Source organism: Schistocerca cancellata, chromosome 1, assembly GCF_023864275.1.
Source record: "Schistocerca cancellata isolate TAMUIC-IGC-003103 chromosome 1, iqSchCanc2.1, whole genome shotgun sequence".
NCBI lineage: Eukaryota > Metazoa > Arthropoda > Insecta > Orthoptera > Acrididae > Schistocerca > Schistocerca cancellata.
In genome coordinates, this window is record NC_064626.1 from 382,555,229 (window position 1) to 382,568,996 (window position 13,768).

Genomic DNA, 13,768 nt, shown 5'->3' on the forward strand with positions numbered 1-13,768 from the left:
CAGATGGTAGAGTTTTGTCAGGACTGGCTCTCCCATGGCTGTCAGTAGTTCTAATGGAATGTTGTCTACTCCTGGGGCCTTGTTTCGACTCAGGTCTTTCAGTGCTCTGTCGAACTCTTCACGCAGTATCATATCTCCCATTTAATCTTCATCTACATCCTCTTCCATTTCCATAATATTTTCCTCAAGTACATCGCCCTTGTATAGACCCTCTATTTACTCCTTCCACCATTTTACTTTCCTTTCTTTGCTTAGAACTGGGTTTCCATCTAAGCTGTTGATATTCATACAAGTGGTTCTCTTTTCTCCAAAGGTCTCTTTAATTTTCCTGTAGGCAGTATCTATCTTACCCCCAGTGAGATAAGCCTCTAGATGCTTACATTTTTCCTCTAGCCATCCCTGCTTAGCCATTTTGCACTTCCTGTCGAGCTCATTTTTGAGATGTTTGTATTCCTTTTTGCCTGCTTCATTTACTGCATTTTTATATTTTCTCCTTTCATCAATCAAATTCAATATTTCTTCTGTTACTCAAGGAGTTCTACTAGCCCTCGTATTTTTTCCTACTTGAACCTCTGCTGCCTTCACTACTTCATCCCTCAAAGCTACCCATTCTTCTTCTACTGTATTTCTTTCCCCCATTCCTGTCAATTGTTCCCTTATGCTGTCCCTGAAACTCTGTACAACCTCTGGTTTAGTCTGTTTATCCCGGTCCCATCTCCTTAAATTCCCACCTTTTTTGCAGTTTCTTCAGTTTTAATCTACAGTTCATAACCAATAGATTGTGGTCAGAGTCTACATCTGCCCCTGGAAATGTCTTACAATTTAAAACCTGGTTCCTAAATCTCAGTCTTATCATTATATAATTTACCTGAAACCTATCAGTATCTCCAGGCTTCTTCCATGTATACAGCCTTCTTTTATGATTCTTGAACCAAGTGTTAGCTATGATTAAGTTATGCTCTGTGCAAAATTCTACCAGGCGGCTTCCTCTTTCATTTCTTAGTCCCAATCCATATTCACGTACTACGTTTCCTTCTCTTCCTTTTCCTACTACTGAATTCCAGTCACCCATGACTATTAAATTTTCGACTCCCTTACTATCTGAGTAATTTCTTTGATTTCTTCACACATTTCTTCAATTTCTTCATCATCTGCAGAGCTAGTTGGCATATAAACTTGTACTACTGTAGTAGGTGTGGGCTTCATGTCTATCTTGGCCACAATAATGTGTTCACTATGCTGTTTGTAGTAGCTTACCCACACTCCTATTTCTTTATTCATTATTAAACCTACTCCTGCCTTACCCCTATTTGATTTTGTATTTATAATCCTGGATTCGCCTGACCAAAAATCTTGTTGCTCCTGCCACTGAACTTCACTAATTCCCACTATATCTAACTTTAACCTATCCATTTCCCTTTTTAAATTGTCTAATGTACCTGCCTGATTAAGGGATCCGACATTCCACGCTCCGATCTCTAGAATGCCATAAAGATGTCTAATTGCTTTTTTCAGCCAAGTGAAAATTTTTTGGCTACGGGGGAGTATCCCCATAAAAGAATGCCATATTGTAGATGACAGGGAAAAAAGGCAGAGTATGAAAGAAGTTATGAATCTTGTGTAACACGTGTGTAGATTGGCTAGTAGGTAGATAACTCGTAATAACTTTCGACATACATAATCTGCATGTTTGTCGCACATTAATTTCAAGTCAACGTGTATTCCTAGTAGTTTAACAGATGATAACTGAGTGTTGCTTTTTGATAGACTGAAGATTATCTTGACAGTCGTTTCATGGTTCATAGGTAACTCTTTAGCTTTAAACCTGATATTAGATATTTTTGAGAGATTCTTCATTTTCCTCCTTCAATTTGTTTATATCCTTTCTGGAATTAGCTAATATTGTGTCATCAGCATAGAGGATAGATTTACAGGGTAAGTAACTTGGAAAATAATTTACAAATAATATAAATAGTAGAGGGCCAAGCACTGAGCCCTGAGGAACACCTCGTTTTATACTTAGAGTCTGTGACTTCTGGCCATTATGCTTTACAATTTGTTTTCTATTGCTGAGATATGATTCAATTAGTGAGAGTTCCAAGTGTTTGATTCCACAGTAAAGCAGTTTATCTCATAATAATTTGTGGTTAACTGAGTTAAACGCCTTACTCAAATCAGTTTGAATGGCTTCAGCAGATAATTCTAATTCGAATGAGCTTAGTACAAAAGAGATAAGGTTTTCAACTGCTTTGACTGTTGATAAGTTTGACCTCAATCCATACTGAGAATCATTTAATAGATTATTGTCCAACAGGTGTATGCATATTTTCTGCAGTATGCAATATTCTATTATTTTTGAGAGAATAGGCATAAGTGAAATTGGTCTGTAATTATTGATACAGGACTTGTCACCCTTTTTGTAAAATGGTATGACAATTATCTTTTTGAGACATTCTGGAATGTGTCAACTAGAGAGCGTCCAGTTTATCAGTATACGAAGAGGATATGATATGAGATCTACAATTTTTTTAATTACAAAGTTTGACAGGTCATAAACATCTTCAGATCTGGAGTATCCTAATTTAGAGGTTGCTCTAATTATATCAATTACTTGTACTTAGTAGAGGATTATACTGTTTTCATCTTGGTGTGTAAGTTTAACTATTCATTTTCTGTTCCACAGACACAAGTTCATCCATAGGTACCTCAGTTGCATAGCTATGAAACCTTCCAGTTTTGTCAAAAAGATGGAATCTATAAAATTGAAAGCTATTGTCAGGTCAAGGAATATTCCCACTACATGTTCTAGTTTTGTTAATGAATTAGTTTACAAAGGCAGAACTAGTAGATTGAGTTGATTTACTTTTGCAGAAGCCATACTGGTTTCTTGAAAACAAATTCGTTTTTCTATAGACTCCACATGTTTGAAAACTAATTGTTTTTTCTATAGACACCACAAGCTCAATGTGAAAAATTTTTTTAGTTACTTACATTGAATCTATAGTTTTGTGTGTCAGAGTTATGTCCTTTCTTGAAAAGAGACTTCACCTCCAGTGTTTTTACCTTTTCTGGAAAGGTACTTTCTGTCCTTGAGCGCCACGAGGGATTAGCCGAGCGGTCTAAGGCACTGCAGTCATGGACTGTGCGGCTGGTCCTGGCGGAGGTTCGAGTCCTCCCTTGGGCATGGGTGTGTGTGTTTGTCCTTAGGATAATTTAGGTTAAGTAGTGTGTAAGCTTAGGGACTGGTGACCTTAGCAGTTAAGTCCCATAAGATTTCACACACATTTTTCCCCCCCTTGAGCAATTGCAGATGCCTGCAATGGGCTTTATTATTAAAGGAGCATATGTCTGTTTGAGAAAATCGAGTTTCTTTGCCAACACTACACAAGGATTCTGGTTTAAGTTCTTTCGTTGTGTCTAACATCTCCTGCTTCAACAGGGAATACTGATTATATACAAAGAAGGGTAACACAAATGGTCACAGGTTTGTTTTGACCCATGGAAGAGCATAAAAAAATGCTGGAAAACCTGAACTGGCAGACTCTTGTAGATACATGCCAGCTATCCCACAAAAGCCTACATAAAATGTTTCAAGAGCTAGCATTAAGTGACACATCTGTTAGAACCCCCTGCATATTGCTCCTGCATGGGCAAAAACAAGTGTAGATATATTAAGGTGTGCCCATAAATGTTTAAGAAATCATTCTTCTTGCACTCCATATATGAATGGTATGAGAAGAAATCCTGATACATGGTATAATGGAAAACACCCACCACGATACACACAATGGTTTGCAGAGTATAGATGTAGACTTGTATTATAAAACAACAATCATACAGGCAAACAGACAGAGCATAAGATAGTATTTGTTTCAACTAAATGAGTGCAGTGTCACTTATAATGTACATGCTATAAGCATTTTTAATGATCATCTGATATATTTAGTAAATAAATTAAAGTCAAATTGTGCACCTGAAAAAGTAAAATTCAATATTGAAACTGTCATTCCAAAAATTTTAAGTACCTATAACTAGCACAAGCATTATTTTCTGAATTTAAGCAAATTACAAAAATTCTCAGAAATAAAAGCTCGCATGATGTTGATGGACTTTCAAACTGAAATGTGAAGAGTTATTTCACATAATTAGTGATATGTTTCAATGTATCAATGCCTTACAAGAATAGGAAATATTTTCAGATAAATTAAAACATACCACTGTTAAACATCATTGTAAGAAAGGGGATAGAAAAGTTGTAATAATTATCATCCAATTTCTTTTTTTTCTAAAATATCTCATGAATGGACTTAGACACTGATGCAGCTGGGAGAAGTTTCCTTCAGAAGACAGTTAAGTGAATGGTGCTCTCTGTCCCTCTGTTGTCACGGTATGATCTCAGCACTCAAAATGCTGCTCTCAAGTATACACTGGATAATTCTTTTTCAAAAAACTTAGGTGCCTTCTGTTTCTTCAGTTGTATATTTTATGGTTGGACTATTTATGTACTGGTTATCCAATTGGGCTTCGAACTTACTCAGAAAGGACTTGTGTTTGCTACCATCAACCAGACTGTGATCACTGCAGTTTGAGCCTTGTAATTTTGTGTATGACAGTACAATACAATAAATGGTGTCACACTGCTGACAGAATACTCCACCAAGACTGGAAGAATTTTGTTCTCAGCCATGATTGGGTCACATATCTGTTCACTCAGAGCACTGGTCTCACAGCACCATGAAGAACACACACACACACACACACACACACACACACACACACACACACACACAAGACATCTTGATCTTGAGACAGGTGAATTAGCTTTGTACACAAATATTTGTATGTCACATTGTAGTTGAAATAGTAAATATGATACCAAGAAATGCAGCTGTTAATTTTTGCTTACTTTCAGTATATGTGGGATTTAGGGGTGCACATGCAACACCCATGTATAGAGCTGCTAGAACTGGTAAGCAAAAATCAAGAGAGTTTTCACTTAATATGGTAAGTGCATCTCCAGACTTAATGCCTATTGTTCGTAGACTGTCTGCCAGGCTCAAGCTTCTTTTCAAAATCTCTGAAAAAGTTCTAGTTTCTCCAGTCACAGCATTCACCTGCAAACAGATGAATAAAAAGCATTTACAATTGACTAAGGTTCAATAGGATTTATAGAAGCGTGTTGCAGCAACAAAAATCCATAATGCTTTTCTGTTTCTCCACACTTATCATTGTAGTTCAACAATAATTTCTGCATAAAAGACTCCAAACAACACTAAAATGCAAATATTCTGCTGCAATTTTAATTTTTTATTTTATTTTCAATTAACTTAATGCCAATACACAGCCTAAAATAAAATATTTATTTTTGTTCAGTTTTTGTCACTGTGATTTGTGTAGGGACTGATATCGCTCACATGAAGCGTATGGGAATGTGATCACTGAACATGACATTTAAAAAGTGATGTAATGAATATAATTATGTGATGCTTATCAAGGAAGTAAACACTTCATTTTTTGATAAAAAATATTACCCATAACTCAGTGTGTGCTGATTTTGTGAGCATTAATAGTACACAGTAACTTTTTATAGGAGAGAAGTAGCAGACTAAAGATATACATCATTCTGTGTTTTCTCGGAAGGTTCAATTAAGGAAGCACTACTTTGTGATGTAAATGCCTAGTTTAGCTGTGTATAGCACTAGAATTGGCAGACAGCTATTAGTATAATGACATTCATTTCGGTGGGAACATGCTGAGATAAGTGTAGTTCTGTTGATCTAATACAGTTTAGTCCCGGTATAAGTTTTGGTAGTAGATGTATAAACTGTGCCTATTTGTATAAAATGCTTCTATTTTTAAAGTTTAATTGAAGTGTGTCATGGATATGATCTGTATAATGAATCTCCCAGAGAATTTTCTTCATACTGAAGTCCAGGATGGAATAAGAACAATATTATGAAACAACAGATTGCTACTTACTGTATACAGGAGATGTCGAGTCACAGACAGGTACAGTGAAATTACTGCAATACATTTAAGCTTTCATCCAAAAGGCCTCCTACCGAAATAGAAAACACACACAACACACACACATTCAAATAAGAAAAACTCATGCAATTATGACCACTGTCTCCGACTACTATGACTGGACTGCATCTGTGCCTGTCAAAAGCAGCAGTCTGTGTGTATGAGGAGGGAAGGAGGAGGCATGTAGTGGGGATTGGGAGAGGTCGAAAGGTAGGGGTGAGGAAAAGTGTAGTGTTGCTTGTGGGAGCATACAGCGACAGGATGATGACAGGGTAGGGCGGTTCAGTGCAGTTGGGAGGTTTAGGGGCCGGAAAAGGGGTGAGGTGTGAGAGGGAATGGAGAAGGAGAGAAGTAGAGAAGAGGAAAACAGCTAGTGGGTGCAATGGCGGAATAGAAAGAGGTATAATGCTGAGTGGAAGCACAGAAGGGAACAGATAGGTAGAGGACGTGGATTAGCAGAGGTTGAGGCCATGGAGGTTACTGGAATGTAGGATATGTTGCAGAGACAGTTTGCACCTGCACAACTCAGAAAAGCTGGTATTGGTGGGGAGGATCCAGATGGCACAGGCTGTGAAGCAGTCATTAAGGGGAAGCACATCATGTTGGGCAAGTTCACCAACTGGGTGGTCCAGCTGTCTCTCGGCCACAGTTTGTTGGTGGCCATTCATGTGGACAAACAATTTGTTAGCTGTTATGTTGAAATAAGAAGCAGCACAGTGGTTGCAGCTTAATTTGCAGATCACATGGTGGCTTTTGAGATGATAGTTGATGCCTGTGACCAGACTAGTGTGGTTGCTGGGAGGATGTATGTGTAGGTCTCACATCTAGGCCTATTGTAGGAATATGGGTGTGAGGCAAGGGGTTGGGAGCAGGGGTAGAGTAGGAATGGACAAGGACAATGCATATGTTTGGTGGGCAGTGGAATACCACTGTGGGAGGTGTGGGAAGGATAGTGGGTAGAATATTCCTCATTTCAGGGTATGACAAGACATACTCAAAAGCCTGGTGGAGAATGTGATTCTGCTGCTCCTAACCCGGGTGGTCCTGAGACATGAAATGAGTACTCCTTTGTGGCTCGACAGTGGGCATGTGGTAGGTGGGAAGTAAAGGTAGAAACAAGGCATGGGAGTTCTATTTCTATACAAGGCTGGGAGGATATTTCAGTCTGTGAAGGCATTAGTGAGACCCTTGGTATATTTGGAGAGGGAATTCTTGTCAGTACAGATGCAATGACCACTGGTGACTAGGTTGTATGGAAGGAACTTCTTGGTAAGGAATTGGTAGCAGCTATAAAAGAGAAGGTATTGCTGGTGTTTGATGCAGAAAGAGAGCTAATGAAGCCACTTCTGAGGTGGAGATTGACATTGAGAAAGGTGCCTGGTTGGGCGGAGGGGAACCAGGTGAAACAAATGAGGGAGAAGATGTTGAGGTTCTGGAAGAATGTGGATAGAGTTTCCTCATCCTTGGCTCAAAGCGGGAAGATGCCACAAATGAATATGAACAGGGGTTTGGTATTCTGGGTGGTTAGGAAAGATTGCTCTAGCTGACCCTTGACTAGGTTGGTATAGAATGGTGCTATGTGAGTGCTCATTGCTGTAACATCGATTTTTTAGTGGGTGATGCCTTCAAAAGCAAAGTAACACCATCCTTTACATAGGGCATGTAGGGGAATCCTTCCTAACCACCCAGAAACCCAAACCCCTCACCTGATTCAGATTTATTTATGACATCTTCATGATCTGGATCAAGGGTGAGAACACTCTATGCACATTCCTCCAAAACCTGAACACCTTCCCCCCATTTATTTCACCTGGGCCTCCTCAAACCAACAAGCCACATTCCTTGATGTTGGCCTCCACCTCAAGCTGTGACCATATAAGCCATACCAACCACTTTACAGCCCTGCCACCCACGGTCATAGCATCTGTAGTGATGAGACGTCCCTCTCCAAATATACCAAGGGTCTCACTGATGCCTTCATATGCTGAATTACATTCCAACCTTGCATAGAAACTGATATGTCCAGTGTCTTGTCACTCCAGTCACCTACCACCTTCCACATACTCACTGTCCACCTGCAAAAGAGCACTCATCCATGACTCAGAACCCCCCCCCAGATTTTCGACTACTTCTCATCATGACCTCTACTTATGTACCAACTTCCTTGTTCCTATTTGCCATGATACAGTAGTTTGTAGGCCACATCATCAATACTTCTCCAGCACATGATACATGGATAGCAAATAGCCATAAGTTTTGATATTAATAAAAGGAAAGATTTGTCATATTTTGTATAAATATGTGATACTTTAAAACTGTGTATTATTTCTTATGTTTCACGTTATGAACATGGGGCATGGTAGTGGTGAAAGCAACAGCCTTTCTGTCAAGAGACAGCCATTGTCACAGGGCCATACTGGAGTTGAAAGTTGAATCGACTGCCATTTATCTGAAAGGACATCCTGAAACAATTTGCCCACCCCTGCATCAATAATGATGACAAAAGAAAAAAATTGCAATTTGAATTGTGAAATTAAATATGTATTCAATTCATGTTTGGCTTTGGCCACAATTAGTTGGAAGGAATTGATGCATTTCATTAATACTTGAGATGTGATGATATTATCAGTGGGTGTAAAAGTTGTCTATCAAAGATTCAAAAGAGAGGAAAAGTATTTTGAAGATTCTAATCCTACCTTAAGGGCATCTTCATGAATCATTGCTTATCTGAAAGTTTTTTCACATCAAGAGAAGTTGCCTAAGCTGAAATAACATTTAAAATGTATCTTGCAAGGACTGATACCGAATAGTAACATCTTTGAATTAATGAAGTTATGCTACTAAGTTTGAGGTGATTTTATTTCACAACTCTTGGATGAAAGTGTTATGACTGGTACTTTTCAAAGCATAGACTGCCTTTATTTGAATTTTGAGCTGAAGAAACATAAATTTAACTGTGAAGAAGTATTTAAGTGAGGGTTCTGAAATAACAATCCAGAGACTACTTTTGTGAATAATGAGAAGCTTAAACGAGGTACATTACTAATATCATTGGATGCTATAGATTAGAACATCTGTGATATTAATGCTGAGTATCATCAGTGATGGCACAAGTTTAATTGGGTCTATATTTTGTGAGTTGGTTCTTGACAATTCAAAACTGAATATTTCACGTGAAGTGAACCTCTGAAAAGAACATCGATTAAACGAGACGGTGATAAGGCAGTCCAAATATTCAACATTACAACTTCTATTAATCATCGAAAGAGTAAACCCCAATGATTGACTACCAAAATAGACTTGCAACATAATTAATTGTATATTCAGATAGGATGTAAAAAAGACCTATGGGTCATTATACCCTCCAATACTACATAGTCTTCTATTCTGCCAGTGCACCCACTTGGCCTTTTTCCCTTTTCTACTTCTCTCCTTTCCCTCTCCCCTTCCACACATCCCTCTCCCCCCCATTCGACTTCCCCCCCCCCCTCCCCAACCTCCTGACTGCACCTAACAACTCTATCCCATAACCCCAACATAGCTGCACACTTCTACAAGCATCACTACCTCAATTGTGTGTGTGTGTGTGTGTGTATGTGTGTGTGTGTGTATGTGTGTGTGTGTGTGACAGAGAGAGAGAGAGAGAGAGAGAGAGAGAGAGAGAGAGTTGTGCTTTTATGAATGTGTGTGTGTGTGTTTTTTCTATTTTTGGAAGAAAGCCTTTTGGCTGAAAGTTTAAAATAACAGCAGTCTTTTTGTTGTGCCTGTCTGGTTAGAATAGATTAGATTAGATTAGATTAATACTAGTTCCATGGATCATGAATACGATATTTCGTAATGATATGGAACGAGTCAAAGTTTCCAATACATGACATAATTAATTTAATTTAACAACATACTTAAGTTAATATATCAACTTTTTATTTTTTTGTGTTTTTATTATTATTTTTTTTAATATATTTTTTTTTCTTAATTTATATCTAAAAATTCCTCTATGGAGTAGAAGGAGTTGTCATTCAGAAATTCTTTTAATTTCTTCTTAAATACTTGTTGGTTATCTGTCAGACTTTTGATACTATTTGGTAAGTGACCAAAGACTTTAGTGTCAGTATAATTCACCCCTTTCTGTGCCAAAGTTAGATTTAATCTTGAATAGTGAAGATCATCCTTTCTCCTAGTATTGTAGTTATGCACACTGCTATTACTTTTGAATTCGGTTTGGTTGTTAATAACAAATTTCATAAGAGAGTATATATACTGAGAAGCTACTGTGAATATCCCTAGATCCTTAAATAAATGTCTGCAGGATGATCTTGGGTGGACTCCAGCTATTATTCTGATTACACGCTTTTGTGCAATAAATACTTTATTCCTCAGTGATGAATTACCCCAAAATATGATACCATATGAAAGCAATGAGTGCAAATAGGCATAGTAAGCTAATTTACTAAGATGTTTATCACCAAAATTTGCAATGACCCTTATTGCATAAGTAGCTGAACTCAAATGTTTCAGCAGATCATCAATGTGTTTCTTCCAATTTAATCTCTCATCAATGGACACACCTAAAAATTTGGAATATTCTACCTTAGCTATATGCTTCTGATTAAGGTCTATATTTATTAATGGTGTCATACCATTCACTGTACAGAACTGTATGTACTGTGTCTTATCAAAATTCAGTGAGAGTCCGTTTACAAGGAACCACATAGTAATTTTCTGAAAGACAGTATTGACAATTTCATCAGTTAATTCTTGTTTGTCAGGTGTGATTACTATACTTGTATCATCAGCAAAGAGAACTAACTTTGCCTCTTCATGAATATAGAATGGCAAGTCATTAATATATATTAAGAACAACAAAGGACCCAAGACTGACCCTTGTGGAACCCCATTCTTGATAGTTCCCAAGTTTGAGGAATGTGCTGATCTTTGCATGTTTTGAGAACTACTTATTTCAACTTTCTGCACTCTTCCAGTTAGGTATGAATTAAACCATTTATGCACTGTCCCACTCATGCCACAATACTTGAGCTTGTCTAGCAGAATTTCATGATTTACACAATCAAAAGCCTTTGAGAGATCACAAAAAATCCCAATGGGTGGTGTTCAGTTATTCAGATCATTCAAAATGTCAGTACTTCATTTTTACAGATATGTGAAGCTACTCTTAAATACATTACTTTCTCAAAAATTTTGGTTAAAGCTGTTAGAAGGGAGATTGGACGGTAATTGTTGACATCAGATCTATCCCCCTTTTTATGCAAAGGTATAACAATAGCATATTTCAGTCTATCAGGGAAAATGCCCTGTTCCAGAGAGCTATTACACAGGTGGCTGAGAATCTTACTTATCTGTTGAGAACAAGCTTTTAGTATTTTGCTGGAAATGCCATCAATTCCATGTGAGTTTTTGCTTTTAAGCAAGTTTATTATTTTCCTTATTTCAGAGGGAGAAGTGGGTGAGATTTCAATTGTATCAAATTGCATAGGTATGGCCTCTTCCATTAACAGCCTAGCATCTTCTAATGAACACCTGGATCCTACTATATCCACAACATTTAGAAAATGGTTATTAAAAATATTTTCAACTTCTGACTTTTTGTTCGTAAAGTTTTCATTCAATTTGATGGTAATACTGTCTTCCTGTGCTCTTGGTTGACCTGTTTCTCTTTTAATAATATTCCAAATTGTTTTAATTTTATTATCAGAGTTGCTGATTTCAGATATGATACACATACTCCTGGATTTTTTAATAACTTTTCCTAATATAACACAGTAGTTTTTATAATGTTTGATAGTTTCTGGGTCACTACTCTTTCTTGCTGTCAGATACATTTTCCTTTTCTGGTTACAAGATATTTTTATACCCTTAGTAAGCCATGGTTTGTTACAAGGTTTCTTACTAGTATATTTAACTATTTTCTTGGGGAAGCAGTTTTCAAATGCATTCACAAAAATGTCATGAAATAAATTATATTTTAAATTGGCATCAGGTTCACGGTACACCTCATTCCAGTCTAACTGCTGTAGGCTTTCCCTGAAATTTGCAATTGTTAAATCGTTGACTGAACGTACTACTTTGGAGGACTGTTTAGTATTGCTGAATGGAGCTATGTCATATATTGTAACTAGCTGTGCACCATGATCAGAAAGACCATTCTCAACAGGCTGAGCATTTATCTGGTTAAACTTCTCTTGGTCTATAAAGAAGTTATCTATCAGTGAGCTGCTATCTTTTACCACCCGAGTAGGAAAATCAATAACGGGTGTCAAATTGAAAGAACCGAGTAATACTTCAAGGTCATTTTTCCTATTACCCTCTTTCAGAGAATCTACATTGAAGTCCCCACAAATAATAATTTGCTTCCCCCTGTCTGACAGATAGCACAACAAGGAGTCCAAATTTTTCAGAAATAGATGAAAATTTCCTGATGGGGACCTATATACAGTTACAATTATAAATGTGCCTTTATTTAATTTAAGCTCACAGGCACATGCTTCTATATGTTTCTCTACACAAAACTTTTTTGTTTCTATACTTTTTGCACAATGATAACTTTTGACATATATGGCAACTCCTCCTTTCTTTATATTTTCTCTCATTACATGTGCAGAGAGCTTATATCCACTTACATTTACCTTATCCATATCAGTAACAATGTGATGCTCAGACAGGCATAGTACATCTATTTCATCCTCAGCTTCTAAATCTTCTAAACAAACCAGAAGCTCATCTATTTTATTCTTTAAACTCCCAATATTTTGATGAAATATACTTACATTACTTTTAATTGTACTTTTATGAGAACCTTTCCTTATTCTAACATTTGCAGTACTCTCCTGTCTGAGTTTCTCATTGTGCTTAGGCCTAGTTGCTATACCAGTGGTCACATGGTGTTCAGAGAGGCAGATTATGTCAACTGGGTTGGGTGACTTTAATTCAGTGTCTCCTCTATATGGAAAGTAAGAAATTGTATGGACATATTTGTTTATGTTGGAGAAAAAGTCAAATTAACATTATATAAAAATAAATAAGGAGGATGTAAGCGAATAAAAATAATCTATTAAAGAACATTTTTAACAAGAAAAGTACTGTCAGTGTTACAAATCTGTAAATTACAAATACTGGGTGTTTATAATTAAACTGCAGCTACTTACAGAGGACCAGTGTGTGTTTTAACTATTGTATGGCAGTAAAACTTGATATATACACTAATGCATTAATATAGAACCAATTAATACTGGAAAAAAATTAGTTCCAATTTTGGACACAACATGCCTCTCTGGTGCTGTACACTGTTTGTATGACAGTGTGTCATTCATGCTGACATTTGACAAGCCATAAAATGAGCGAGCAATGTGTCTTTCAAGAAGATAGGCCATGCGCTGGTAGTGAAACTGTTTTATGTGAACAGCAGCAATTACAGCACTGCACTGAGCGAGTATCAACTGCTGAAAGATCTGAAGAGAGGCCCAATATCATTAAATTGTTTAATGAAGGTGATAATGAAATTCAAAAACACAGGTAAGCTTGGAGTGGCACCTGCAAGAGGAAGGCATCCTACTGAATTGGAAGTTATTGATGAGGTTGCTATTGGTGTAATTGACCATACAGAAGGTGCCCCAGTAGTGCTAGTGCTCATGCAGTGTACAAGAATTGTCCATCCCATAGTCAACACTACAGTAAGTTTTGCTGTTTATTTCACACTGGTACCCATACAAGATCCAGACAGTGCAGC

The 13,768-nt window shown here is 37.2% G+C and overlaps 1 protein-coding gene across 2 annotated transcripts in view; it reads right to left on the bottom strand.

Annotated features, from left to right (window-relative positions):
* Positions 1-13,768, bottom strand: part of LOC126175221 (luciferin 4-monooxygenase) — a 270,984-nt gene that overhangs the window by 83,835 nt on the left and 173,381 nt on the right. For both annotated transcript variants that reach the window (XM_049921853.1, XM_049921862.1), the window contains exon 3: positions 4,907-5,114. In XM_049921853.1, coding sequence (XP_049777810.1) covers positions 4,907-5,114 — 208 coding nt within the window. The remainder of the gene's footprint in view (positions 1-4,906; positions 5,115-13,768) is intronic.